Source organism: Xenopus tropicalis, chromosome 1, assembly GCF_000004195.4.
Source record: "Xenopus tropicalis strain Nigerian chromosome 1, UCB_Xtro_10.0, whole genome shotgun sequence".
Taxonomy (NCBI): domain Eukaryota; kingdom Metazoa; phylum Chordata; class Amphibia; order Anura; family Pipidae; genus Xenopus; species Xenopus tropicalis.
Window position 1 is genome coordinate 117,679,425 of NC_030677.2, and position 27,683 is coordinate 117,707,107.

A 27,683-nucleotide genomic window follows, 5' to 3' on the forward strand; every position below is an offset into this window, starting at 1 on the left:
ATGAAATGTATGAAGGATGGAGCACCAAGAGTTACACCTCTCTCTGTATACAGCTCTGCCTGCAAAGTTCCCTTTCCAGAAAGTACAAAAAATTACCCTGTAATCTTTAAATGGCAGCTTAAATCCAACTGCTGCACACATTTAAGTCATAGTAGGCCTATATGTAGGGTTGCAGGTTCATTTCTGTAAATATACCTATTGGTTGGCTAAACAGATTTGACTACATTCCTGTACACTGCATTTTTTATTGGCTAAGATGGCAGCCATGCTTCGGCATACAAACTGCTATTTTACTTATGTCAATGTGCACTTTCAAAAGTTGCCCATTATTATTTGACTGAATGAAAGCTACATTGCGCCGTCAATACATTTTTATCATTGGACATACCTTCACAAATTGTTGAATGTAAATTACAGAACAGTAAAGTTGGCAAGTTCAAGATGGCAAGCAATGGAAAAACCCTTTCACAAGTGACAAATGGTACATTATTCTTTACTGTCTCTAATTTGATTTTGCCATAAAAATCATGCAGTAATCAGTTTTACTGTAAAAAATGATCCCAAGAAAGGCAATTTGAACATCTGTCGCATACAGCCACTACATGAAAAAGTTATGTCATAATTCTGGAGTGCCACAACAGCTGGGTAGTCGTGATGCCATTAAATTGCTGGAACTCTAGGAAATCTATGAAACCAAATCTGTGTAAATACTCCATTTACCCTGGCTGAAACCTTCCTGATATTAACAGGCTGTCAGCAGCTTTTGTAAAGGAGATCATTTTCTAATGCGACCATCATTTTAACTGACATTTGCCTGATAGCAGTAATTAAAAAAAAACCAGGCTGGATTTTGGAATTCCTAATTTACTGTTATAAACTAAAATTACTGCTCCAAAAGCAAAACAGGAGTCATAAGCCAATGGATCACCTTATTTTTTATAGCATTTTATAGAAATGACTGTACACAACTTGCCCAATTCAAATCACGATACAGTACAAACTACTACACAGATTTAGCAACATTTCTGATGAAACTACATGAACCCTATCGTCAAAACGAGTTATGTAGGTAATCAAAGACAAGGGGGCAGCTTTATCAAAGCTGAAATGTTATTTCTGTTAAAAATGATTTTTTTCAAGCAGATTAAATAATTTCTGCATTTGAACTTTTCACTTTACTCGTTTTTTTTTTTTTATAAAAAGTGTTCTCCAGCTTTCATCTGGTAAAAACCATTTTATCAGTTCCTCAAGGGGGAGTTGTTTTACTCTATGGTAAATCCTATGCAACATAGCATAATGTTTTATATTTCTCTCAAGAGAAAATGCTTGAAAAGAATGATTAATATGAAAAAAACTAATTTAAAAACCTTTAATAAATCTACCCCAGAGTACATTTACAGGTAAATTTCCTTTGTGATTATTCTAAGCTGAGTCAGTTTATACACTGGTAAAGCATTGCATAACTGAAGAAAATCTTTTCTAAATATATATGGGCGTAAAAAACTGCAAAATTTCACAAAGACAGTACAATCACTTACAAAATTGTCTAAACATGCCACACAGGGCTGATCCTTGGCCTGCAGATAAACGCAGGCAGTGGCATTATCCTGTGACTGCACTAATAACAACATTCACTAACTAATCATGACCACATTTACTTCAACTTTCCCTGTTATGTTCCAGGGTAGTGGTTGCAAAGCTGCTTTGCATTCTGGGGAGCAGCATGTTACAAGCTAAGCCTACTGCAATAGCCATTCACTATAGGTTAATCGCCAAGCACTGAATCTAGGATTCCATTAGGAATTTAAACAAAATCCAGTGAGGTTTTGGGATTGCCGGGTGATGTTGTGATGGCAGATTCTGTTATGTGGCTTGGATGATTTTTTAAGCAAGAAAAATATCCAAGGCTATTGTGATCTACAGTTAGGGGCACATTTACTAACCCACGAACGGGCCGAATGCGTCCGATTGCGTTTTTTTCGTAATGATCAGTATTTTGCGATTTTTTCGGAAATTATCGCGACTTTTTCGTTACCAATACGATTTGCGCGAAAAAACACTAGTTTTTCGTAGCCATTCCGAAAGTTGCGCAAAATCTGGCGATTTTTTCGTAGCGTTAAAACTTGCGCGAAAAGTCGCGATTTTTTCGTAGAGTTAAAACTTGCGCGAAATGTTGCGCCTTTTAAGTTTTACCGCTACGGAAAAGGCGCGACTTTTCGCGCAAGTTTTAACGCTACGAAAAAATCGCCAGATTTTGCGCAACTTTCGGACTGGCTACGAAAAACTTGCGTTTTTTCACACAAGTCGTAATGGCTACGAAAAACTCGCGTTTTTTCGCGCAAATCGTATTGGTAACGAAAAAGTTGCAATAATTTCCGAAAAGTCGTAAAGGCGCCGAAAAAAATCGCAAAAAATACGAAAAAGTCGCAAAATGTTTTTCCAATTCGGATTCGAATTCGTGTCTTAGTAAATCAGCCCCTTAGTATAGATATTAGCATATATTGTTTAGAAATGTGACTGTATAGATAGGTCTGTATAAGTATGTGTATATTTGTGCACTGTCGGTCATTTGAAAGGGTTAAACTTAATGGATTTTTCTCTTTCTTCAACCTAAATTAACAATCTAACTATGTAAAGCAATGACCAGTTGGATTTTGACAAAAAAGAGGAAAGTTGTGCTCAACCACTAAATTTTAAACCATTAGGTGCAATGAGGTTGTGACCAAGAGATCCTCTGCACTCACCTATTATCAATATATAAAGGACATTAAGAGATTCCGTGCATTAAGCTTCAAAGATACCCTCCCCTTTAAGCAAAACAGGGATTCTTAGTGTATGTATTGCAATATACTTCAAGATGGCCAATTACGTCTTCCAGTTGGATTATGAAACATTCTTTTAGTTGGATGCAATGTTACAAGATTGATTAACTTGTAGTTTAGCTTTAAATGGCAACTTTTTAATTATTAATTTCATGTTCCCGTGAATAAATGCTTTAACAGATTTATCAACAGTAGATATAGTTACTAAAATTACGTATAACTGTAGGATATACAAAAACAGATGCAGATAATGTGTTTAAATTAACCTAGTGACTGTGAACATGTTTTATTATCAAACTTAGTATACTAGCTTTGTGTTTAATCTGATTACTTGAATAGATTTAATTAACAATGTTTGGGCTACCAAAATAAATAAAATAGAAGAATGACTAGTTTTTATAAGTCAGAGATATCCATACAGTCAAGATGCTTTGTGTTTTAAATGATAGTTTATTGGCAGACTTCAGGCATGGAGATCTACAGAAATAAAGAGTGTTCAAGAGTTGTGCCAACAATGGCTTGATGACAAGAGGAATTAGAATCTGTTTCTGCACACTGATTCTATATCAAAGTTGGAATATTCTCTTGTTCCTGACCACCAAAAAAAAAAAAATTCATTAAAGGCTTTTCACAGGTTTAACGGCCTGGGACCACTAGAGAACTATTGCTTCTTTGCAGACGGATGGAGATAAGCGCTCAAATATAATTAACCTTCAATTCTCAGTATGCAAACACCCATGCACAACGGGGGCAGTAGGCTCTAGTCTTTTGGGGAACATATAATAACCGAGGCGGGTGGAGAGAGCCAATCTGGTTAGAAAAAAAAATGTTGATGGCTGTCATATTTTGGGGGTTATGATTAATGAGGCTAATAATGTACATGATAACTGATACATGCATCTCCAGCAGTTTATCATATTGCACTGTCTTCCTACATCTACAATAAACATGCTATCATTTACCTCTTTATTGAAGTCAGTGTTCCTCCGAAAGGAACGCTTTCTAATTACTTGGTAATGTTTTATGTCTTAAACATTTTGCAGCTCTGGACCCTGCCAACTGCTCTGTGTCTTTCTCTTGATTAATGACATTGTGTTTAATCAGAATTTAGAACCTCTTGCAAGCATCTCTCTTGAGTGGAGACTACAGTGCCAAAGCACTTACACTAACGAAGCAAGGCTGTGGAAATACAACTGCATATCCTGTTCTTATATCATATGGGAATTTCCTGTCATTAACACACATTTTGCTCATAATATCTTTATACAGGTATATGCGTGTGCATTTATATATATATACATATAAGCAATGTTTGCTAGCCTTGCAAACACAATTAGACATCTGACTCATGTTACTAAATGAATAACAAATCTTGTAAAAAAAAATGTGGTAATTTATTATATTTTTCTTTTAAACTTAAGTGACCTTGTTCAATGTTACAGAACCGCCCCCCCCCCCCGAAATATTTAGATGGCACATGTAAGTCACACTAATATTATGAAGAGCCATCCTTTTTAGCAATAATAAATTTAAGGCTTTTGGGGTAAGTATAAAAAGCACCCCAACACCATGATGCTACAACCTCCCTTCTTTATTGCAGGTATGTTTTTTTGAGGTGTGAACAGTGATAGATTTACACTGCCCATATTGCTATAATCTTTGGCAAAAAAAAACCCTCTATATTGGTTTCAATTGCCCCAAAACCATTTCTCACATCACAGCTGATCTCTTTTGTGGGGGGGGATTTCAAATGTGCATTCACACTTTGAGTAATTTTGTGGTCCAATGCAGTATTATATATACAGTACATGTATACATTTGTATGGGAGGTGCCATATATATATATATATATAACACTTCAAAGCCTTTAAACATCATGGTGCACCCAGGGGTAATTATAATTACTGCTCATACTGTTTCATAAATCAGCTTCAATGTATGGTTTCAGAATGCTTTTGGCAAGCAGTTTCTGTGGCACCACTTAACTTTTCACAAACATTAGGGGTAATTTTCTGACACCCTGGATGCAGTGCAAGAGTATTTTAAAAAAAAAAAATGGAGCACAGAGACCTGCAGCAATTCTTCAACTGTGGGGCAGGGAGCAAAGCACAAAAAATGCAACACATTGAGCTATTTAACAAGCAATAGATTTGATCACTAAAAAATATATATATATTTATTGATTTTAACTTTTCTAGAAATAATTAAAATAGCTAAACAGAAAAAGAATCTCACACAACAAATACATGTGTTTTTTTAATGTGGATTTTTATGGTCCTGTCTTACAACCATTCACCGTTGAAGTTAAGTGTTTTTTTAATACCATTACTGATCAACTGAAATGGATGCTAATACAGCTTGGAGTGCTAATGTCAAGTCCTGGCAATAAAAATGACAGACTGCTGAATGAAAGAATATCAAGTTAAAGAATAGAGCAGCATAGTTCCCTCCCTGGTTCAACGTGAGTTCCAATCTCAATGGATTTAGGGCAAAGGAGAAGCCTATATAATATGTATGACTATTAGATACAATTTAGTGAAAGAATGAATAGGAAAGCTAGAGATTATTATAACTAAGTTATTCCATGTTAATGGCTAAAGAGCAATAAACAACTGCATAAATGGAAAAGTATGAAACAAGGCTTTTTATGGTAAAGTAGCACAATATAGAAATTGTTTAGGGGAAAACTACAAGCTGAATATTATATTATAAAGCAATCACAGTATATACAGTATAATGATTTGCCTACGTGTTCATACAATTTTACCAATTCTTTCCTTTCAAGGAGTAACACACTATGCTGAGATAGTAATACAGCCTTCCTGCATTACTATAGTACCTTTTACTCTAACTTTAACCCTGAAAAAAGCATTTAAGCATTAAATACACCTAATGGGATTATTTCGCCATAAGTATGGACTTTTATAAGCATAGTTAATAATTGTTTGCTTAAATTTACTCAAGCCTTCCTGTAATTCTGAACTTTCTGAATACTGGGCTTTCTGGGTTCCAGTACCTGTATTATATGTAAGCAATGCACCAACAGCAGTTTAATGAAACATCACAGCTCCAAAAATCCTTGGTTTCAAGGGACTATCCAAGTTTTCTGCAAACAATTTCCACTGGAAAGGAGGTGTGGCTATTCAAATAAATGGTATGGGTTATCTAAACAGCACTGCAGTGGGTCATTTGGAGCAAATGTTGGGATATTGATTTGACCTGTTGTCTTTACACATGGGTTTAACTATTTGATACTCAGCCTAATTGGAAAAGACCCTGCAGATCCTACAAATAGAATGCCAATAAGATACCAAAAAGCATTCTCATTAGTTAAGATGCTCCAGAAGATTTTGTTTTTATAAAACTTTGAGTGGTACTATTCTACTGATTTCATTGCCATCTTAATACTAATAGTCTTTTAGTTTTTTTTGTCAGACTTGAAATTATAACTGCTATATTGTTACTGGGGCTTAATAACCATTATATATAACATATACAAATGTTATTTAAAGGTAAATTTCCCATATAAGTTCATGCTCAGAATTGACCTATTTATGTGATACAATGCAAATAACATCCCAATTTTAAATCTATGCTTGGCTGCAGGGAGTTCGTGCTAGTGAAGCAAAGGATTTGCTGGAATATCTGCTCTTTCGGAACTACTAACTCTGGAATTTATTTTGAAATTAAGTTGCTTATTTGACCTCAAAGTTCCTTTAGAAAAGAGTTCTTAGCAGAACCAAAGCCTGTACACTTCATATGCTAGCATGGTTCATTGAATAGGTACAACTTGAAAAAAAAGTTGCACTCATAGCAACTTTCTTCTTTCGTGACAGATACTGAAATTAATTGAATTGCCTTCTCAATGTCTAAAACAAAGCATTGTTACTGCACATGAAATACTTTCAGTTTTTTTTAATAACTTCAAACCCCAATCAAAACACTGGGAGATAAGGGATAACAGCTGACTTAAGATACACTGACTAAAATATGATGAAAAACAGATCCTGAAAATCAACCATAAAGTATATATTATTTGAATGCATTTATTGTGACTTGTTTTGGTGACCTTACATGAACCATTTGTGGTTTCTGTACTGTTGAATGTTCATCCATAATGTTGACGATAAAGGATTTTTGAAAAGGAAAAAGTCTTATGATTCATATTGTGGATGGAACAAATTGTGTGAAAAAACTCCCACAAATACATAAACACAAAAGACAAACTAATGGCACTGTAAGTTTGCTGTTAAAGTAGCACTAAACTAGTCATAAATTAAAAGATCAGCTCGTTTAGGGAGGTAAAACTGCCAAACATTGTCCAGATATTGTCGGGTAGGCCAGTTGGAGTGCCCTGTTCATGAGCAGATAAGCTGCTGACTGGGACTTAAGGGGCCAAATCACCAGCTAAACTCTGCCTGTGCATGGCCACCTTTAAAATAGTAATACAAATTATTCAAGTTATAGGTCAGGAATTAAAATGTAATGCTGATTGATGGACCATGCTTTCTAAGTCTAAGACAGCCCTCAATCTTAAGAACTAGATTACTATATTATACACATATATAAGTGGTAATAAAGAATATGTCTTTATGTTCATTTTTTCATGAATAATGAACAACTATATTTTTTATGTAAATTTTGAAAACAGAAATCTATAGCAAATTAAAAACAGTACTTGATGCAACACGTAGGCTTTTAGAGGCTGCAGTGTGCCTGCTATTTATTCAAGAGCCTTCATAACATAAGATAAACCAATTAAAGAGGAGAGTGAAAGAGCAAAATAATAAACAAGAGTGAGTGAAAGTGCAAACAGGAGGCAGGTAACAAGCTATTCACACTATCACCTCTGCTGTTAATGTATGCAGTGGCTCATCTGAGGCATGCCATGTTAATTTATTCCTGCACACCTGTAGTATACTCAGGTAATCTGGCAGATCACAGAAGCTCTGTTTAGCTCATATACAAATGGTTTTCATATGGTGACTGCATATAATCAGTAGTAGCAATCAAGGTGTTTAACTTCTCAGCCAGAAATTTGTTGTGCTAACAACATGATGGCAGATTTTTCAATTGGCACTGTTGATGATTTCATAAATATTTGTCTCTTAAGAATAAGAAGTTTAAGCATATAAATCTTTCTTTTTTAATCTAAGTTACAATCAGATATACTGACATACATACACAGTGGAGATGAATGGGACTATTTAAATCTAGAACAAACTAGAATGCTTAAAGCTACAATTTATATAGTTTAGTGTATCCTTGCTGTAGGATATCCTGATAGGGCTCTCATCAAGATAATACATGACCCCCAAAGTTTCTATGAGGATTGTTGGTCTACAAACTTTGATAACGTTCTCATTAAAATCATTTTAACTAGATCTTTATCTGATGCCTCATCATTTTCTAACCATGTGATACATAGGTACAGGTACATGTTTTTAAAGCACTGTCATACATTTTACCTAGGGAGGATCCTGGGACAATATGTACAAATGTAATAATGGGATACTGCCAACAAACAATGAACCTCTTCAGCCCATAGTTAATCCAACTGTATTTTTAAGAGGCGTGGTGGAAGTAGGATATGGATTGGTGAAGGGCAATGGCTAACTTTAAGGTAAGTATATACAATTTTCAAAAAATTAAAACTCACTTAGTTTACATATTCTAGCACATTCTTATAAAACATTTGTCTAAGAACACAGTCACCTCTCTTTGAAAATCGCATACTATATGGAGCCATCAGCTATAATGTTAACTAAAAAGTCCCTAAAACTATCAGTGAAAAGCTGTCCTGTTAGAAATGAGTAAGCATTTCCTCCCTATTCACATAGGCAGAACTTTGTATAGAATGTTTGGCCAACTATGGTATGGATCTAAATGTTATCAAAGAGTGGAGTGATCTATATTACCTTTCACTGGTTTTATGGATAAGTAATGTATAAGTAATGTATAAAATATATACTCCTGGTTCCTTACTAAGTTAAATATTTTGATCTCATTTTAAAGACAAAGACTCATGCAAAAGAAAACTGGAGAAGTAAAATTTATACAAGAATGTAGGGAACTCATGCCTTCTCTGTTAATTAAACCATACTTTTTTAATTACGTGTAGTAATTTGACTGGCCGTGAATCTGGAAGAGTCACATTTGTATTTTATTTAACTGAACCTTTACTTGCTGAACTGGATAAGTGTCATGGCCATTTAAAGAAAAATATTCTACTATTCTAGCTTTGTTTGAACAGGTTTGCCAGAAGGAGAAACTTTAGGATACCAATAGCATGCAATATTCTATTCTGCTTTTTCTACTACCTGTGAAAGGCATTATTATTATTATTTTTCTATAAAGGTAGTCTAGTTAAATCTAGTTTATTTTGCATAACATGTTACATTTTTTTGTATTTATTTCTGAGATGTTACTTGTTTCATGGGCTTACAAATAAAACATAAATGCTACAGGCAGCAAAGAAAAAAGAAGAAACCAGGGGACAAGAAACTAAGGTCCGTTAGTGTAAAAAATTAAAATGCAGATTTAGCTGGCTGAGAAGAAAGAAGAGAAAAGGAATATGGAAAGAATAGAGAATAAGTAGTAGCAAGCTAAGGGCAGGTAAAGAAGGTGAAAAGATGACCATATAAAGAGTGGGTGAGGCATGAGTAATGACAGCACAACAATTCTGGGAAATGCAGGAAAAGATCAGTAGATGCAAAGCAGAGGTAGGACATAAAACTGTCCCCATAACATTAATTTTTCTTTCTAAAACTCTGTGTAGCTCTATGTAGTTCTTTAGGGCAAGGAGCAAAATCTGTGTTCATTGAACTGTCTTTTGTGTTTAATGGTGACTTGAGTGTTATATCACAAGCATGTTGCAAAATAAAGCAATTGCTTAGTTTGCCATATAAATTCAGCAGACCTAACAATTAATTTGGATGGCATGACAAAGTTACGTAGTCATTTTCTTTCCAATATGAACCATCTTGCAGTCTCAGTCATCACTGTAGGCCCACACTCCACAAACATATTTAGTGGTAGTACCGGTAACTCAATCCAGGATTCTATTAAAACATGTGCATTTATGTTTCCTCAGTGAAGCCAGAGACTGCCAGTCTTATGCCACCACATGTCATTAAGCACATGGACTGACATATGCTGAGGAAAAGTTTTTGATGCTTACCATGACACTTTGGTTAATAAATGGAGCTTGACCCTGTTACATCTAATTCAGTATAAGTTTTTTAGACAAGGCATATGGGCATATTTCTAAAGTTAAGGTTGATTTTACACCACAGAAGAATTTTTTGTCTATTGACTTGCATGGGTTATCCCATGTTGAATATGGAGACAGTTTAAAAGGAGGCATAAACCTTTAAAAATACCACAATTATTTGATGGGCATGGGTTAAACCCTTGTGTGCAGAGAAATACACAGCTTTATAAACACCCCAGTTATTGATTTTATACCATCCTTTACACCAGTTTTCCAGAGTAAACCATGGTTTCTAAAAACAATGTAAATCCATATGTCATGGCTCTGGTTGTGCTATTTATAAAGGTGTGTACTCCAAATTTATGACTGAATTTAAACAAATTGTAAACTTCAATGGATTTAGCACTTCTTTGAAGTGTATGGAGACAGGTCTAGTAAACTTTTGTAAAACGTGGTGCAATTTTGCTAACTACACTGGCTTTGAGGTGCATTTTCTATTAACTATAATTTACTCACAATTTTACCGTCAGTTCAAAGCTTCTTGAATATGCCATGTTTTTTGCGCAATGGCCACCGAACACAGCTTACTAAATATGTACCTTTACATAGCTTTCAAACTATGGGCCAGATTCAATTCAGTGAGAAAAAGGTTTATCACGTGAAAACTTTGAACAAGATTCAATTTGAGATGCAGTTCAATGAGAAAAACCTATTTCACAGTTTCTCATAAGAAATCTCTATTGAAGTCTATGGTAAAATATTGGAATTGAATTAGGAGATAAGTTTGTTTCTCTTCAAATTGAAAATGTTTTCATGTGATGAACCATGAGATAATTTTTTTCTCTCTGAATTGAATCTGGTCCTATGTCCCTAAGCTTTAGCTTTCACAAGCTTTCATTTCATTATATCATATACAGTATTTATGAGTGTGAGGTTATACAAATACAGTGTTTGTATTTTGTAAACAAATAAAAAACACAATATTTAAAAAAAAAAATATATATATATACCACAAATGGCTACTAACCTGTCTCTGCTTCTTCTTGAGGGGAAAGCAGCATTGCAGCCAGCCACTGTGCAGACGTGCATCTCTTTTAAATGGACATTTTTGTAGTGCAGTTTAACACTGTATGAGCTTTTAAAACTCTTTTTACACACATAGCAGATTTTAGGATCTGGGCTTGAGCATAAGTCACCCTCTGGGGAGAATTTTGGAGGGCTTCCATAGTTCAATGAAGAAGCTAAACTTTCATGCAGAGCAGCCATGCTGGCACTGTTCCCATTGTATAGTCCGTAGTGGCTCATATAAAACATGTCATAGGCAGGATCTGTAAACTCTTCTTTCACCTTAATAACAGCTTGTTGATGACAGTCAATGTGATTTTCATATGACTTATCATTGTCCATCATAGACCTTACACTGTGTTCTTTGTGAAGAGGAAGGTGGTCATCTTCCATGGGTTCATCACAATACTTTGGCTCAGAAGACACTGACTCATTCTCAAAATCTCTATCATGCTCCTGATCTTCAGAAGTTACACTGTTGGCCCTTGTGTCTGTCCTCCTAATACACCTGCTTCCACTGTTTTTTGAAAAACTATTCACAGACAATCCAGGACTCATATCATCTTGGGAATGACTGTCATGGCCCATGTCATTTGTTGATGGACCATGGTCAATATTTTCTTCTTCTTCTTCATCAAACTCATCAGCTGTATCAATGACTTCCTTTTCAATTTTAACAGGCATGCTAGACTTACGGGGTTTCTTTTTAGGTGCTTGGTCTGCATTGGAATCATGTATTGTTACACCAATCATAGACCCTGATAACTCTGAAGGTAGAGGTAGAGATGGGGGAAGAGGAAGAGGCTGTTCCACTCCTAAAGAGGACGGCATTATTGGACTAGTAGGTAGTGATGTTGGGGGGCTTACCATATCACCCGAGTTTAATAGACTTCTGTAAAAAGGAGGAACTGGCTGTACAGTTTTTAAAGCTGGAAATACTAGATGATTGGAAAGTGTGTTTTGCAATATAGGGTCAAGAGGAGGGGTTGAAAAACCCAGGGGAGGTCGACCAGGGCTGGTCAATGTTAGACTGGATTTTGTACTTGCTATTACAGGTGTAGCAGCTCCTGATGTTGCACGAATTAAATCTTTATCTCTATTGTTCCTTAACATTGGCATGTGTAGCCGGGGATTTGGGTTTGCACTGTGCCGATTGCGACTTCTAAGGGAACTAAAAACCATGTTACAGCCTTCAATGGTACATCGGTGTTTAATCTTAAGGTGAACTGCATTATAGTGGATCTTGAGAGTTCCTTTATCATAGAAAGTTTTGCCACATGCATTGCAAAATACCCTGCCTTTCCTTGATGAAGAACCCATCCTTCTCATTCTATGAATCTTGAAGGACGTTTTGGTGTGTTCTGATTTATTTATCTCACTCACTGGTGTACTACACTGAGTAGGAGAGGCATTGGTTGGCTCTGTTTTTGGCTCTACATTTGTGATGCTACTCAAGGCATTCCTGTTTGATGGTTGTTCGTTTCTGCTGTAAGGCATTGGGGAAACTTCAGACTCACTCGACTCTTCACATTCATTTTGATTTGAATTGCTGGGTTCACGCAACCTCAGTCCTGGATGCTCCAACATGAGGCCGTTTGGAGGCAATCCAAGCATAGGAGCAGATACTGGATTGATATATTGGAATGGAAGCAAGAAAGCAAGGCTATTGGGCATGTTTTCAAAGTGGTGAATGCTGGAAGGGTTGCTGTTCTCCAGATGTGAGAGAGCACTTGGACTCCTGGTGCGGTTGTTGTTTTCAATAAAAGTTCTTATGTCAGAGTCTGCTTTTGAAGAGGGCACAGCAACAGCCTGTCCTTCTTTCTCTTGGATGGCCATGAGCTCCACAATGGATTTGGTCTCTCCAAACCTGAGGAACTGCTGAAGTGTGATAATCTCCTCTTCCCGTGACATAATGGCCCAGCGGTCCAGGACTTTGCCAGCAGTATCCTACGGGTCACATCAAAGAAACAAATAATAAATATTATTATTATTATTATTATTAATAATAAATAAGTTTGTTCAACAACTGCTGCAGCAGTTAGCAAAGAGTTAACAAAGAGTTTAAAGATTGCTTTTTAGCAGATTAAGTTAAGTGTAAATGTATTTACTTGGTCCTTCTTTTTATTTGACAGATAGAGCAAGCCTTGTTCATTGTACATTACACATCCTTGAGCATCTACTTTTTTCCACAATGATCTATTTAAATGGAGTGACATATTGGGAGCCTTAAAGGAGAAGTTCAGTGTAAAAACAAAAAAACTATATTACAAATATTTTATACTTTGCACAGTCTAACCATTTTCATTTTTACACTGAACCTTTAAGAGCTAAATGTCTTCCCAAAAGTTTGCTCCATCTGTACTGTAGCAGTAGTCATTTATTACAGTATATTTGGGTGTTATTCTGCAATGTTGTACTGTGTACTAATTTGGACTAATCTGGTCAGGCTTATTACTTAAAACTGGGCAAGGTTGCACCTGGAAGAAAACCACAGCAACCAATCATTGATTAGCTTTGTTCAAAACATCTACTGATAGAACAATGTAAGTAAATGTTTGATTGGTTGCCATGGGTTAATATCAAGATGCAAATGTGCCTAGTGTTATTAAATAAGCTTGAGTGGGGGTAATTTGTAAAGTTCGCACAGGTTGTTTGCGCATTTATTTCAAAGTGAAATGCTAAGGGGCACATTTACTAACCCACGAACGGGCCGAATGCGTCCGATTGCGTTTTTTTCGTAATGATCGGTAATTTTGCGATTTTTTTCGGCGTCTTTACGATTTTTGCGTAAAAACGCGAGTTTTTCGGCATCATTACGAAAGTTGCGCAAAGTCGCGATTTTTTCGTAGCGTTAAAACTTGCGCGAAAGTTTTAACGCTACAAAAAAGGCGCGACTTTGCGCGCAAGTGTTAACGCTACGAAAAAATCGCGACTTTGCGCAACTTTCGTAAAGACGCCGAAAAACTCGCGTTTTTACGCAAAAATCGTAAAGACGCCGAAAAACTCGCGTTTTTACGCAAAAATCGTAAAGACGCCGAAAAAATCGCAAAAAATATGAAAAAGTCGCAAAATGTTCGTTTCCAATCAGAATTTTTCCAATTCGGATTCGAAATCGTGTCTTAGTAAATCAGCCCCTAAGTGTGCTAAAAAATTTGCAAACGAGATTGCGATTTGCATGAGCATGCCTTCTGTGAATATAGCACAAATATTCACTTTTGTGAATATTGTAAAGGAAACATTTACAATTAGGTTTGCACATAAAATGCACCAATCTTGTCCAGCTTTACAAATATAAACACAGGCAGGGCAAATATGTTCACTATGTGAATAATTCTGCTCTGCTTGAATTTTATAAATGACCCCCACAGTCAATCCATTGCTCTCCATAGCATATATCATTGCTAAATACACTCATCTTTAGCTGAATCTGAAGTAAAATAAAATGTCAATAACATATTTCGTTCTGATCATATTATAGAGAATATCAAAAAATATTTAATAGTGTTAAATATGAAACATTAGCAAATATTGTGTATATACGTATTCCTGTTTAAAACAAACGGCAACAATATGAAGTAAAAAAAAGAATCTGTATCAATACTAGCTATGGAATGATAGTGAGAGGTTGCATATGTCTAAGAGAGTTTGATTTTACAGCCCAAATGTGCAAACATGTCTTAAAATGTTCTGCTGGAAAAGGGAAATTCCACAGAGAACACACTTCAGTAATCACCAGACCGTTTGCTGTTAAATATACATTAAAAAGCATTTCACACTTTCATTTTTGCTAGTAAGTATGAGATTTGCCTCAAGGTAGGACTTAAAAATTCTGCAATGTAATATCAGGCAAGCCAAATTCAGCATGTATTGATAGCGCGTATTAGAAGGCTTATAATGGCTGCAATGCTTATTAAGCAAAGAGGACCTTAGTCCCTTGCCACTTCCTGAACGCTGCTACTATATGGCATTAGAGCAGTCAATGATCCAGTTAGTACTGGCATTTTAAAAATGACTTCTAGCCAGCAACATTAACCTCTTAGTAATATTTTGTAATACTAAAAGCAGTTAATCTGAAGGAAGTCTTGACTGGTTCAATACTTGTTGAATCTGAAAATATTACAAACTTATATGACTGTGAGTTTCATTTTCCTGTCCTACCCCCTTTGCATATATACAGTATATATATATATATATATATATATATATATATATATATAGTTGGTGCATATTGATGATGTGCCTTAAATATTGGCACAGAAAACAATTTTTTTTGTGCCACATTTTATCACTGTTTGCCATATAAAGCAGTTGCACTCAATATTACTATTATAATACTTAATAAATAGGGCTAAATAGCAAATAATAAGCATTTATCATATGGACTGAATTTCAGGCATGCTTATATTCCACCCAAGACTGACATTTTAACACAGACCATTGGGATTTCAGTGTTGAGTAAATACACCCTTCTTTCTCTTTATGAATAAGGTGTTATTGTATGTGTTTAACCCTTACTCTTTAATGTCTCCAAAGAGCAGGAATTGTATACTGTACAAAAGCTTTTTTAAGTGCTTTTAGAGAATAAAAAGAACCTGTGTGCATGTACGTGCTATCAGGTAGAGTCCTAATACCTATTTCTAATAGCCTCTCAACCCACTGTCTATTATAAAGTCTTAAAAAACATCTGTGGGATGACCCTTAAAGCGGACCTATAATCTTGTACATCACAAAAAGGAATTTGTTATGAAGACCATAGAGGGGTTTTTTTTCTTGCCTTTCCTTTCATGAACTGATGGTATGATTTCAGCTGACCTACGGGCTAAGATAAAATGTGTCAGGATGTGACCCAGACATAAGGACATATTTTGTACTGACATCTGAGTCAGGTCTGAAGCAAAGGATGAGTGCAAGATGATTACCTCAGAAGATGCAAGCTGTCAGATTAATATGTTGCACCAGAAGATGAACACAAGGTTCACAGAAATACTTATAAGGGCAACAAAAGATGTAGGGGATTTAAACATTACATTTATTCTCACTGTTGTTTTAAGATTGGAGTCTCTTCTAAAACCTTAGATTTTTACATGCAACTACATTTGGATTATCACAGAAAAGACCTTTTTTGCTTTGGTTACTTTTTATCCTTTGCTGTAGAGATAGCATATACAGTATCAGAAACACTAGCATATGGTATGTTACTTTCTGCAAACTGCGGAACTCCACTTACCCTCCAGAAATTGCAACCTAAGAATATTAATGATGCATAATAATAAAGGGAAAAGCCAATCATCTTCTTTTTTAAAATAAGTTGGTTGTTTTAAGATATTTACATAAAGGGGCCTATTTATCAAATTTCATAAAATGAAAAAGGCAATCAAATACACTACATTTTGCCATCTGACTGGCAGACATTACTAAAAAGCATGTTCGGTACAAACAATAAGCCATACTTTCAATTCCTATTTATATGAACAATAGGTATATTCTTCCTTTTATACAGAAAAAAAAGTCTCAGCATTGGCTAATCAGAAGGAGTTGAACTAAATAACAAATGGAATTTGTAAGGTAAATGTCTGGAACTTATATGTGAGGATATCTTTAGCTCTATGACTAGAGACACATACAGGACATAGTTTCAGATGTCTTTAACCATCAGCAGCAAGAACATTAGTAAATGTTGTTCTCAGTCTGATTCAGCATATATGGTTGTTTACTTTATGAGGCGATTGCAACACTAATATATTGCAGTATCTCTCACTGTACATTTCCTCCTTTTTTCTCTTCCAAAGTGAGCATTCCATAGAGTTAAGCTGGCCATACACGCACCGATAATATCGTACGAAACCTCGTTTCATACGATATTCGGTGTGTGTATAGCAAGTCGGCGAGTCGACCGATATCACAGGAGGCTGCTGATATCGGTCGACTTGCCGATCGGCCAGGTTAAAAGATTTTGATCGGGCGCCATAGAAGGCGCCTGAGCAAAATCTGCTGTCAGGGCTGAATTGGCAGAAGGAGGTAGAAATCCTATTGTTTCTACCTCCTTATCTGCCGTTTCAGCCCTGAAGGTTGAAAAAAAAGGAAAGATCGCAAATCGCCAAGTGTGTCGCCACCTTAAGGCTTATTACAAGTTCTGGTGTTTGGATGCGTTCTCTAAAAAAATGTGTTTGTATGAAACTTTGTTGCTCTGCAGGAATGAAACAAATTTCAAAGAAAGAATGTCCACAAGGATCCATGGTCTTCTACAAGGGTTTTAGTTAATTTTACTAAAGAGAACTTGTTTTATTTTTAGGCCAAACCTTTTACATATACAATGTATATGTTGTACATAGGAATAAACAGTTTGTGTTATTTTTATGAAGCCAAGATAAGATCAGTGTTTTGATTTTTTTATTATTATTTTGTTCTTTTTGATAAATAGTTTTTATATTTCTTATTTTTGGGGTTTTTGACTTTTATGTGTTTGCAACAGGTTCCATTATTCCATAGCTTCTAACACTTATTTTCTCAATCATGCCTGTGATCTGATTCTATTTTACCATTGCCCTAGTAATTGTGGAGTAAGAATCTAGTATGAAAGAGGGAGTTGCGAGAAAAGTGGCAATAGACTGATTTACCTAACTAATTTTTTTAAAAGGGACCACCAATGTATTGTGTAGATGGTCACATACTGTAGCTCAGCCGCTGGTGTCAACAGCCAACCACCTTCCAGGGGTTCCTCCTTTGCATTTGCCATGCTGTCTGCACTGATTTCAGCAATACTGAAACAAGCAGGTTGCACTGTAGTTTGAAATACAGGTCAGATGCTTTTGCTTCAGTTTGAACTAGTAAATAATCAAAGTGTTGACTGTATAGTCTTCTTCCTCATTCTGATGAAGGATGGCTTGACTGCTAGAAACATTATCCTTTTCCTTTACACTCTGTGGCCAAAATTAATGGGTTAAACGTATTATATATTTAAACATATAATCCTATGCTCCAATGATCAGCCCAGCAAAGAGCTGGGATATCTAATGCCCTGATGTAGCTTGTGCACTGAGACACTGCATATGACCTGTTGTGTGATTTTACCACATACCGTATTTGAGTGGACAATTGGCAATACTATAACTATAACTTATAATTCAAAAAGCAAAACATTTTCAAACTGTACCAAGAAATTGTATTTATTTTTAAAACATAATCCCCTGGCCATATCGTTTCTCTGTGCTAATTTTAACACCTGAAGCAAATCAAGGATATAATTCTCTTTTTTTATTCCTGTTCGGGATACATTAGAAAAGCTCAATAAATATAGTAATGTTAATATCTCAGCCCTGCAGCGAACAATGTACAGTACTAATAACTGTGTCTGTACATATTAATACGTTTCTTGTCCCAACAGTCTTGACTTTCCGAGCAGCCCACTTCTCCACATTAACAGCAGTCATTTGGAGAGCAGCAAACGTGCCATTAGAAGCACTTTTACAAGTGTATATTCATCCACCAATTAGCTTAATGTGGCCGCTTTCTGCATATTTTCTATCAAGGCCTGAACAAATCTCATTAATATTTCCCCCTAGCGCTTTGACAGATTACCTTGTCATTATGCATCCTGGAGCCTTTGAAACAATATGGGTAAACTACTGTTTGCGAGGTTAATGACAATTATCCCCTAATTACTGCATAAGTCACTCAGTCCACTTTATCTCATAGGCAGGGTTCTGCTCTGTGTATCTGCCATTGTGTCACTGTAAATGAATCCTGTACAGCTATATTTATATCTGCTTCACTGCCTTGCAAATTGCCTGACAGGAAAATGAGAAAATTAATGTGTGTCATCAGTTAAATACTAATCCTAATATAATGCAATCACGGAATGTTGGAATCACGCTATCACACTAATAACAATCATCGGATTGCTGGAATCACACTAATAATGATATTGGTAGAGAAAACAAATACACAATCTAGCTGTTCTAGAACCTTGTCACATGGAATGGCCAGGGACATGGAAGCATAGTTTGTGGCAGTATATGAAAGAATCCAGCAAGACAATTCTCTATTAAATCACTGATGCCCTGGAAGTTTACTAAAAGGCTTGCTTGTTAAATAACTACAGTGATCAGTTTATGTTCTTTTAAAGGAACAGTAACACTAAAAAATAAAAATGTTTTAAAATAATTAAAATATATTGTACTGTTGCCCTGCACTGGTAAAAGTTGTGTGTTTGCTTCACAAAGACTACTGTAGTTAATAGAAATAGCTGTTGTGTAGCCATGGGGGCAGCCATTTAAATTGAAAGAAGGAGAAAAGGCACAGGTTACATAAGAAGATACCAGATAAACTGTGTAGAATACAATGGGAATCTATGCTACTTATCTGTTATCTGCTTAGTAACCTGTGCCTTTTCTCCTTTTTTCAATTTAAATGGCTGCCCCCCATGGCTACACAGGGTATTTATATAAACTGTAGTAGTGTTTATGAAGCAAACATACAACTTTTACCAGTGCAGGGCAATAGTACATAATATATTAATTATTTTTATACACTTTCATTTTTTGGTGTTACTGTTCCTTTAAGCCAACAGTGTCAAGTAGAATTTTGAGCTCCAGCTTCCAGCAGCATGGTCCATAAGATAAAATTCACTCACTCAGAAAAAATAAATCAGGATCCAAATTAAAGCTAGTGAAATATGAATATAGGACTAGATAGATGATAGATAGATAGATGATAGATAGATAGATAGATAGATGATAGATAGATAGATAGATGATAGATAGATAGATAAATAGGTGCATCTAGCTGTTAAACAGATGACAAGGCTTGCATTTATGTGTTTTGGGAAGATCCCCACAAAACAGATGTAGTAAAGTATGTGCACCTGTCAAAGTGGTAGACCCCCCTCTCAGATCCTTAAGAATATATTTATTTTGCTTACAGATGTATTTACTCTTGTTTTGCTTTCTTTTAGTTATTTGTTTTCTTTTTACACAAACTACCACAACAAGCAAACAAAATTATGTGAAATCAAAAGCAGAATTTCCAGGTCTCTGATCAGCGCTTTATGCAGCTTGTAAGCCGGAGAATGGAAAAGCTGTCCCCAAAGTCTCAGTGGGAGCTGTTTTGTCTGAAATGGAGATCCTGGTGACACTTTCTATTCACTAGAGGCTGCACGCTCTGATGAACCAGCAAAGCTCCGAAAGTGCAACAGTCCTTGATGTCAGCTACATGCATTTTGTACTGACTATGACAGTGGCTTGGAGCTGCTTTGGGAATACATTGAGGTGCGAGACAGTAAGTGCTTTCAGCATATAACAATGTATTCTTTCTGCTACGAAGCTGCAGAACTGTCTCACTTGAGAGATTATATATGCAGATCATATACAGTACATATGTGTGTCTGTGTAGGGCAACATCTAATGCTAGTGTAAGCCTACAGTTAAATGGAGTGCTGTATGCTCTAGAAAACTCTCTGCTCACCATACAAATCAAAACCATGTGACTCAGATTATAAAAATAGGCCTTCTCAGACTTGTGGAGGAAGTTTGTTGCTGAACTTCAGTCCTCAGGGTGCTTAAATCAATTGGGCGCCATGTTTCTTAAAACAAATAACTTTTTATTCACAGGAATGTAGAGCAACCACTTGGAGAACAGTCACAGATAGATGCAGTACAGCTATTCAGCACTTACTCAAATAAAAAGCTTTCCGAAGCACTTACCTATCAGTGGTCAATAATCAATGGGTGGACTGAGTGCAATCAGAAGTGTCCAATCCCAAGTAAAGACCCTCAATGTGGAACACATGTACCTTAGGTCTGTACACTTGAGTTACTACTCTGTGGGTGGTACACCCAGGACTTCTAATTCTCCCTGGCTGAGCTTCAGGTTTCTCACTTCCTACCCTGATTCTAACTCTCATTCCTGAAGTAAGCTATTAAAAAACTATCCTGATATTGTTTTTACCTACTGGGCCTACCGAGTACCATCCATGTTCTCGAACTGGTGGGATTCAAAGAGACTGAAAACATGTCGGCTTCACCTTTTATAGAATAGAATAGGTCAGTTGCTGATCAACCAGGAAAATACTTTAACCTGAATTGGAAAATAGCTTCCCCTTTCAGCTGTAACAACACTGAATAAGTTTACTAGAGTTCCCCATATAACCTGAGTTTTGTAGTCATTGCTGGAGCCTCAGTATGCCACAGAGTGCTGATATGGATGGAGGCTAAGCACAGGAGGCTCACTGTACCACAGAGTGGCTAGGATAGTATCCCTTTAACACAAACTTTGGTTGTTTGTTTGGCATAGACATGTAAAACACTTGCCCCAAGCTATCCTTGCTTTATGCCAACACAGGCTTTTGCTGGCATTGGATGCTGGAAGTATTAGTTTGAGGACAGCTATTGGCTATTACTCTTTACTATATATTGTATATAAACTAGTAATAGCCATTATATATATAAGTGGAATTGTACTGTAGCTTGTTTGCTAAAAAAATATTTAGCTCAGCTACATCAGCAGTGTGGTAACTCCTACTTTTATATAAAAAATGTAGGTAAATATAGCTTATTACACATTTAATAAATCATTCATACGCAGTTTATCGAAAGTAAACTTATACATAGATTATAGTTGACTTTAGGGCAACTAAAGGCCTCAGTAACACTTTCCTTGGAAAATGTACCTCCAGGTGGGCTGCTCTATTCATTTATAGGTATGTACAATAGCCCAACGACAATGAAATACCTCAGTGTACCACCAAGCTCCTCCATATTCTGGTCCTACAGCTGTGATGTTACAGCTATGTGTGCTACGTGTTACTGCAGTTCCGTGGCAGAGGTATGCTGCCAGTAGCATCCTGTTAATGTGGGTTTAGTGATGTAATTACAGCTTGCATGTATTATCAGCATTACATTGTAAATGTAGTCAACATAGCAAACCTATCATGCCCTGGTAACTTACAATGAGTAGTAGTTTAAGATAAAAATGGGAAAAATATACATTCTCTGTATATGAATTGTTTTCAGGCACTGTCTTTGTTTCTATGGAGCATGTTACTAAAGAGAATACACTAATGGTCTCTCTACTTAATGTCATTAAAGCCATTATTGACATAATGCCAGGAAGACACAAAGACCATTAAGCTGTACACTGCAGCATACTTCTGCCTCTCCGCAGGTTTATCATTTCATCCACAATTTTAATTTTATTCCCTTTCATTCAGGGCTGTATTATACAAAATGCATAATTAAAAGCTGCTATGGCTCTCTATATTTCTCAAATTAAAAGATAGCAAACATTTGCAGATCTTATCCACTGGAATGAATAAATCAAAGCTTTTTTCCCTCCATTTAGCTGCTTGTATGCCTTTCATTCTGTAGATTTAAGAGAGCTGCTTTGAAATAAAGAACAGCATTAGAGTAGTGTACCTTAGCACCGCTCTTTCAGTCTTCTAATTCGTATTACTTTAAGTCTCTGCCATAAACTAAAGAAGCAAAGTCTCATTTATGAGCATAAGCGGAAGTGTGTCATGCTAAATTGGATGTAAATTAATGTGTGTATTAACACCATTTATTAAACGTATTTGCATCAAGACACACTCCATGCAGTTTCAAATGGTCGCACTAAGCACCAATGTGCCCAGCCAGCCTGTTCTGATAACAAGCGAGCAAGTGCCTATTGATAGTAGGAAACTGATGCAACTGACGCAACTCATTTTCACAAAAGGTTATCAAATTGTGTTCTCTTGCACAAAGGTGGGAAAAGTGGTGTGTAATAGGCATATTCCCTTTCATAGAGGCAAAGTAACAGAGTAAGTAGAACACATACACCCTCTCAGCATACAATATGTAGGTGCTCGGACAATCTGACAGTCACACTGTATATAGAACCACGATAAGAATTACAGAGGCTTGTAGCTCCTGCTCCATACTATGGATACAAAATCCAGTCCTTTTATAACAAATGAAAGTTTTTTTTATCTGCTTAACTACAAAGTGACTCTCTAATTCAAAGCAGTTATGGGAATACTCATCTGTGAGCATCAGTAGTTGATAAGCCAATCTTCTCACTTGCCTATGCCTGCCAGCCAGATGTGCATGTTTCTATTTTTTTTTTTTTTTCATTGTCTGCACAGTCATTCTACAGGACACAAATCTGCACATGGTTAGTATAAGTCATAATATGTGCACTTTATATAAACCATTCCAATCACTTTAACAAAGCAGTAATATTCCACTAATGGGCGTTCATATTAAAATAATAAACCATATATGAACCCACTGTCTAGTTCATTTCTCTGCATTCCAGCATATATCTATCATTGCACAATCTTCTCATGTACCACAGAGATTCTAATAAGCCCTTTCGGAGATTCTTGGGAAAGGGTTGCTGCATACTCTGCTGGCTACGTGTAATTCTGTCTCAGACTGGCATTTATTGCTGTGGCAGTTACTCTAATCACATCATGAGAATACTGCAACTGGTCCCTCTAGCACCTGGTTCATTGCATTGTTATGAATAAGACTTCTGTCAGCACAGCTGGAGCCTTCTTCTTTAGTGACTTGAGTAAGGGCAGAAAGGACAGAGACAGACATTTTTTCCAGGGTGATGCCCTTTTTAAAAAATGATATTAACTAAAGCACTCATAAATACAAATTAAGCTATAGATGGTAACAAAAAAAAGACAAATACATGACAAGTATTTCAGTGTTGTGAATTATTATTATTATTATTATTATTATTATTATTATTATTAACATTTATTTATAAAGCGGCAACATATTCCGCAGCGCTGTACAACAAGTGGTTTCATACATTGGACATACAGAGTACCAGAGTAGCATATAAATCAATCAATAACCGATACAAGAGGTGAAGAGAGCCCTGCCCAAAAGAGTTTACAATCTACAATGCGCTTTAAATGTAAATAACACAAAGTATTTGTGCACTTGTGTGTGTATAGAGACTAGTCACTGGGGAGAAAGGGCAAATTATTCATATAGGTTTAAAGATTAAAACCATTCTGTCAACATTTTTCTGTGCTGTGGACAATTCAATATCTATTATTTTAAAAGTTTGGTTGCCAGATTATTCTAAAACAATGGTTTCACACAAAGAGCTCCATTGGTATTCAGGGGGACCATACAAATCTATTGCATGGCCACTACAGAGTTATTGCATTTACAGCAAGAACCTAGTTTTTGGGGTGAGATAAACAAGACTGAGCAAAAACAGTTACAATCCATGGTTATAGAAAATAAAATCTGGATCTAATAGGACAAGCACATGCTAAAAGAACAATCTCTTTTATGTTAAATTCAGCTATAGACATTCACTTATAAAGCATACAGTAATCCTATTCAGTAATACACACAAACCAGGCAACATAAGGTGCACAGTTTCTGGCTGCCAGTAGCTGCTCTTTCACAAAGGAAGATTGCCATGGGGCCCTGGCAGAACCACATTAAAATTTCAAACCCCAGCACTCTCAGGATAAGCTTCTATGCTTCTCTGAGCCACGGAACACAAATAAAGAAATGGAGTCAGTGAAGCACAGCACTTGTTCTTAAGTAAAAAGTCATGCACAGGTACAGGGACCCTTGGGTCTCTGGTTTAGCAGGTACCTCTCCGCCTCACGTATCAGCTCGCTGAAGTGGTATTAAAGATTGCTCTACATGTTTGAGTGGACCCATTTGCTCCTTGCAGGTACAAATGGCCATTTGCTGTACATTACGCAATTACACTCTCGCTTCCTTTGCCCCTTGCTAACAGCATGTAAAACAAAAAAGTGCCATTTACTCTGGACCCAAGGGCTCGAAAATACAAAGCACTTTGTGCGGATTGATGGTGGTGTGGCTGGGACAAAGCAGGAAATGGACAACGCCGTGTTTCTAAGACTAATGGCATAATGCTCCTGTTTTCTAAACAAAAGTGCACCGCACCACCTCTTTCCAAGAAGCAGCAGCAGCCAGCCAGCAAGGAGATAAGAGCAAAGGATAAAGTAGTACTTGACATAAAAGCTGCTCTTACTTGATCTTAGCCTTGGTGATTTATGTTTGTTTTAATGCACAATATTTGACATGCGCTGTTTAATCTGTTGTTATGAATGTTGGGCAGGTATACTGGGTCTTACAGGAGGCTGAACTTGTTACAAAAACAGCACTATGGTAAGTACTACACATGAACTATAATGCTGCAAAATAAACAGTAACATAATATTTTGGGAAATGCAAGATACCTTGTCCAATATTAAATATATAAGGGTTCACTGATGAACAACACAAGGAGCAAAACTGTGCGCAAATTTTAATGATTTAACCACAATGTATCATTCTTTCCTAGAATTTCAGTAAAACAGTGCACCATGCATGCAATTCATCGGTGCGGGTTAAACTGGCGCATTAGATCAAGATGCAAATTTATGTATAGGAACGTATCTTTGTGAATGATGTTTAAATGTGTACAATTTTGCAAGTAATTTTATACTTTGCATTTTCTCTTTTGTTTATTAGTAAACCCTATAGTGTCTTTGTCCTCCTAAACATACTGTACATTTGGGACTGCCTTGCACCTATTGGCTCTATGCCAGTGGTCCCCAACCTTTCTTACTCGTGAGCTGCAGTCAAATGTAAAAAGACTTGGAGAGCAACACCAGCATCATAAAAGTTCATGGAGGTGCCAAATAAGGGCTAAGATTATCTATTAGGTAGGCTCTATGCACACTATCAGCTTACAGGGGCTTTATTTGGTAGTAAATCTTGTTTTTATTCAACCAAAACTTGACACCAAATCATGTTGCTCTCAAGCCACTGGTTGGGGATCACTGCTCTATGCACTACACCTGACCTCACGTCAGATCTTTAATCTGGCACAAGTTGCAGATAACAGGCATGCACACATTCAAGTGCTGTCTGAATGAGTACTAAGTTTGTACTTGCACCCAGGGAATTAATAAATGAAGCCCCTGGTTGGCTATTATATATATATGTTAGTCACTGAAAACCTAAACATTTTAGCTCAAAACACAAAACCTGCACTCAGTTTGAAACATTTTTTGCTCATGGATCCAATTGATGCCCACCACCCTCCCAAAATAAGTGATGCCCTTGGAAGCTGGGAGAAAGGCATGACAGGGAAGCCAATGTCTAATAATGAAATGTGTATGCACTTTTTAAAAGCATTTACCACCCCTTGAATATTTCAAAATATAACTAGGGAAACACCTAGACCAGAGTATGATAAATCTATATATATATAGAGAGAGAGAGAGAGAGAGAGAGAGAGAGAAAACAAATGTCACAAACCTTAGAGAATAATGAAGACTTTAAGATAATTCTAATAACGGATATTGCCCCTGTATGATTACAGAGCATTTTCCATGTTTTAACTCTCTTTTATTTGACCTAACTTCTTATTATTGCCACTGAATTTCATTACAGGTAGTTGAGTAGTGCTAACTAATGAAATCAATGCATCTTCAGTGGGAAAGAATTAAGTGAGACAGGAAGCTGAAATGATACAGCATCCTTATTAGATATACAGGGTGAAACACAGCAAACTCTGGATAGTGGTTGCACCTATTTCCAGTTGCTGTTTTGCACCTAATAGTGACATTAGTGAAAAACAGATGGGGTGTTAAATAGGTGCACATAAGCTATTAAGAGTCAATATTTAGTGCTTGCTAGTGTTGTTATGACTTGCTTATACACAGTATATTATACATCTAAAATAATGTACCACCTATTGCAAAATATTAGGGATGTTATTACCAGGGGTAGAAATACTTTATTGGACACATTTTATAAGTCATTGTTATCTTGGCTGCGTGGCTTTTAAATGGGCAGTACCCATAAATTTTCAACATGAGCTCAATCAATAACTGTGAACACAGTTAATTTAACTAAGAAATATCTATGATATTTTTTACTTCTTACACTAAACAAGAAAATGAAAACACTTTACCTATCCAACTTCCTGTTTTGCTAAGTGACAGCTTGCAGAAGAGAAGCTGATACAATGAATTACAAATCCACTGGTAAGACCTTTGTATAATGAGCTGCCCCTTACTACAAAGGCTGCAGCTTAGGAAAGGGAAGAGTTTGGTTGTGCAGAGCTCATTATCTCCCTTTGACCAAATTACTGGTGGGGGAGAGGAAAGTGGGTTCAGAAAAAAAAATAGTGCTATATAACAGCCCCAAAAGAAAAAAAAGTAAAATAATAATACCTGGATCAGAACTGATCCTGGTACTGGTGACAATATGTAACTAGTATGCCAGTTTGAGAGAGGTTTTCCAGAAAACACAGCTATCCCTTCAGCTAAATCTGATAAGCTAGCAAACACACAATAATTGCTGAGAACTGTCCTTGTGTCCCTTTTTTTCTATTCACTCCAGGACCTTCAGATCATGCTGCGCTGGTCCCTTTGACACTGGCTCTGTTAAACATGAACAAGTCTCTGCTATCTTTCGCCTTGGAGCTGAGAGGAGGCAACGCAGCTCTCGCACAGATGTGACAGAACGCTTTTACTTGAACTGAAAAGCTTCTGACACACTGGAAAATGTACAGCCTGAGAGCGCTTGAGGCAAAGATGCCACCCCAGC

At 36.4% G+C, this 27,683-nt stretch overlaps 1 protein-coding gene across 5 annotated transcripts in view; it reads right to left on the reverse strand.

Annotated features, from left to right (window-relative positions):
* The window catches only part of bnc2 (basonuclin 2), a 322,056-nt gene that overhangs the window by 16,967 nt on the left and 277,406 nt on the right, over window positions 1-27,683 (reverse strand). For all 5 annotated transcript variants that reach the window (XM_031890396.1, XM_002935669.5, XM_031890400.1 and 2 more), the window contains one exon: window positions 11,063-13,047. In XM_031890396.1, coding sequence (XP_031746256.1) covers window positions 11,063-13,047 — 1,985 coding nt within the window. The remainder of the gene's footprint in view (window positions 1-11,062; window positions 13,048-27,683) is intronic.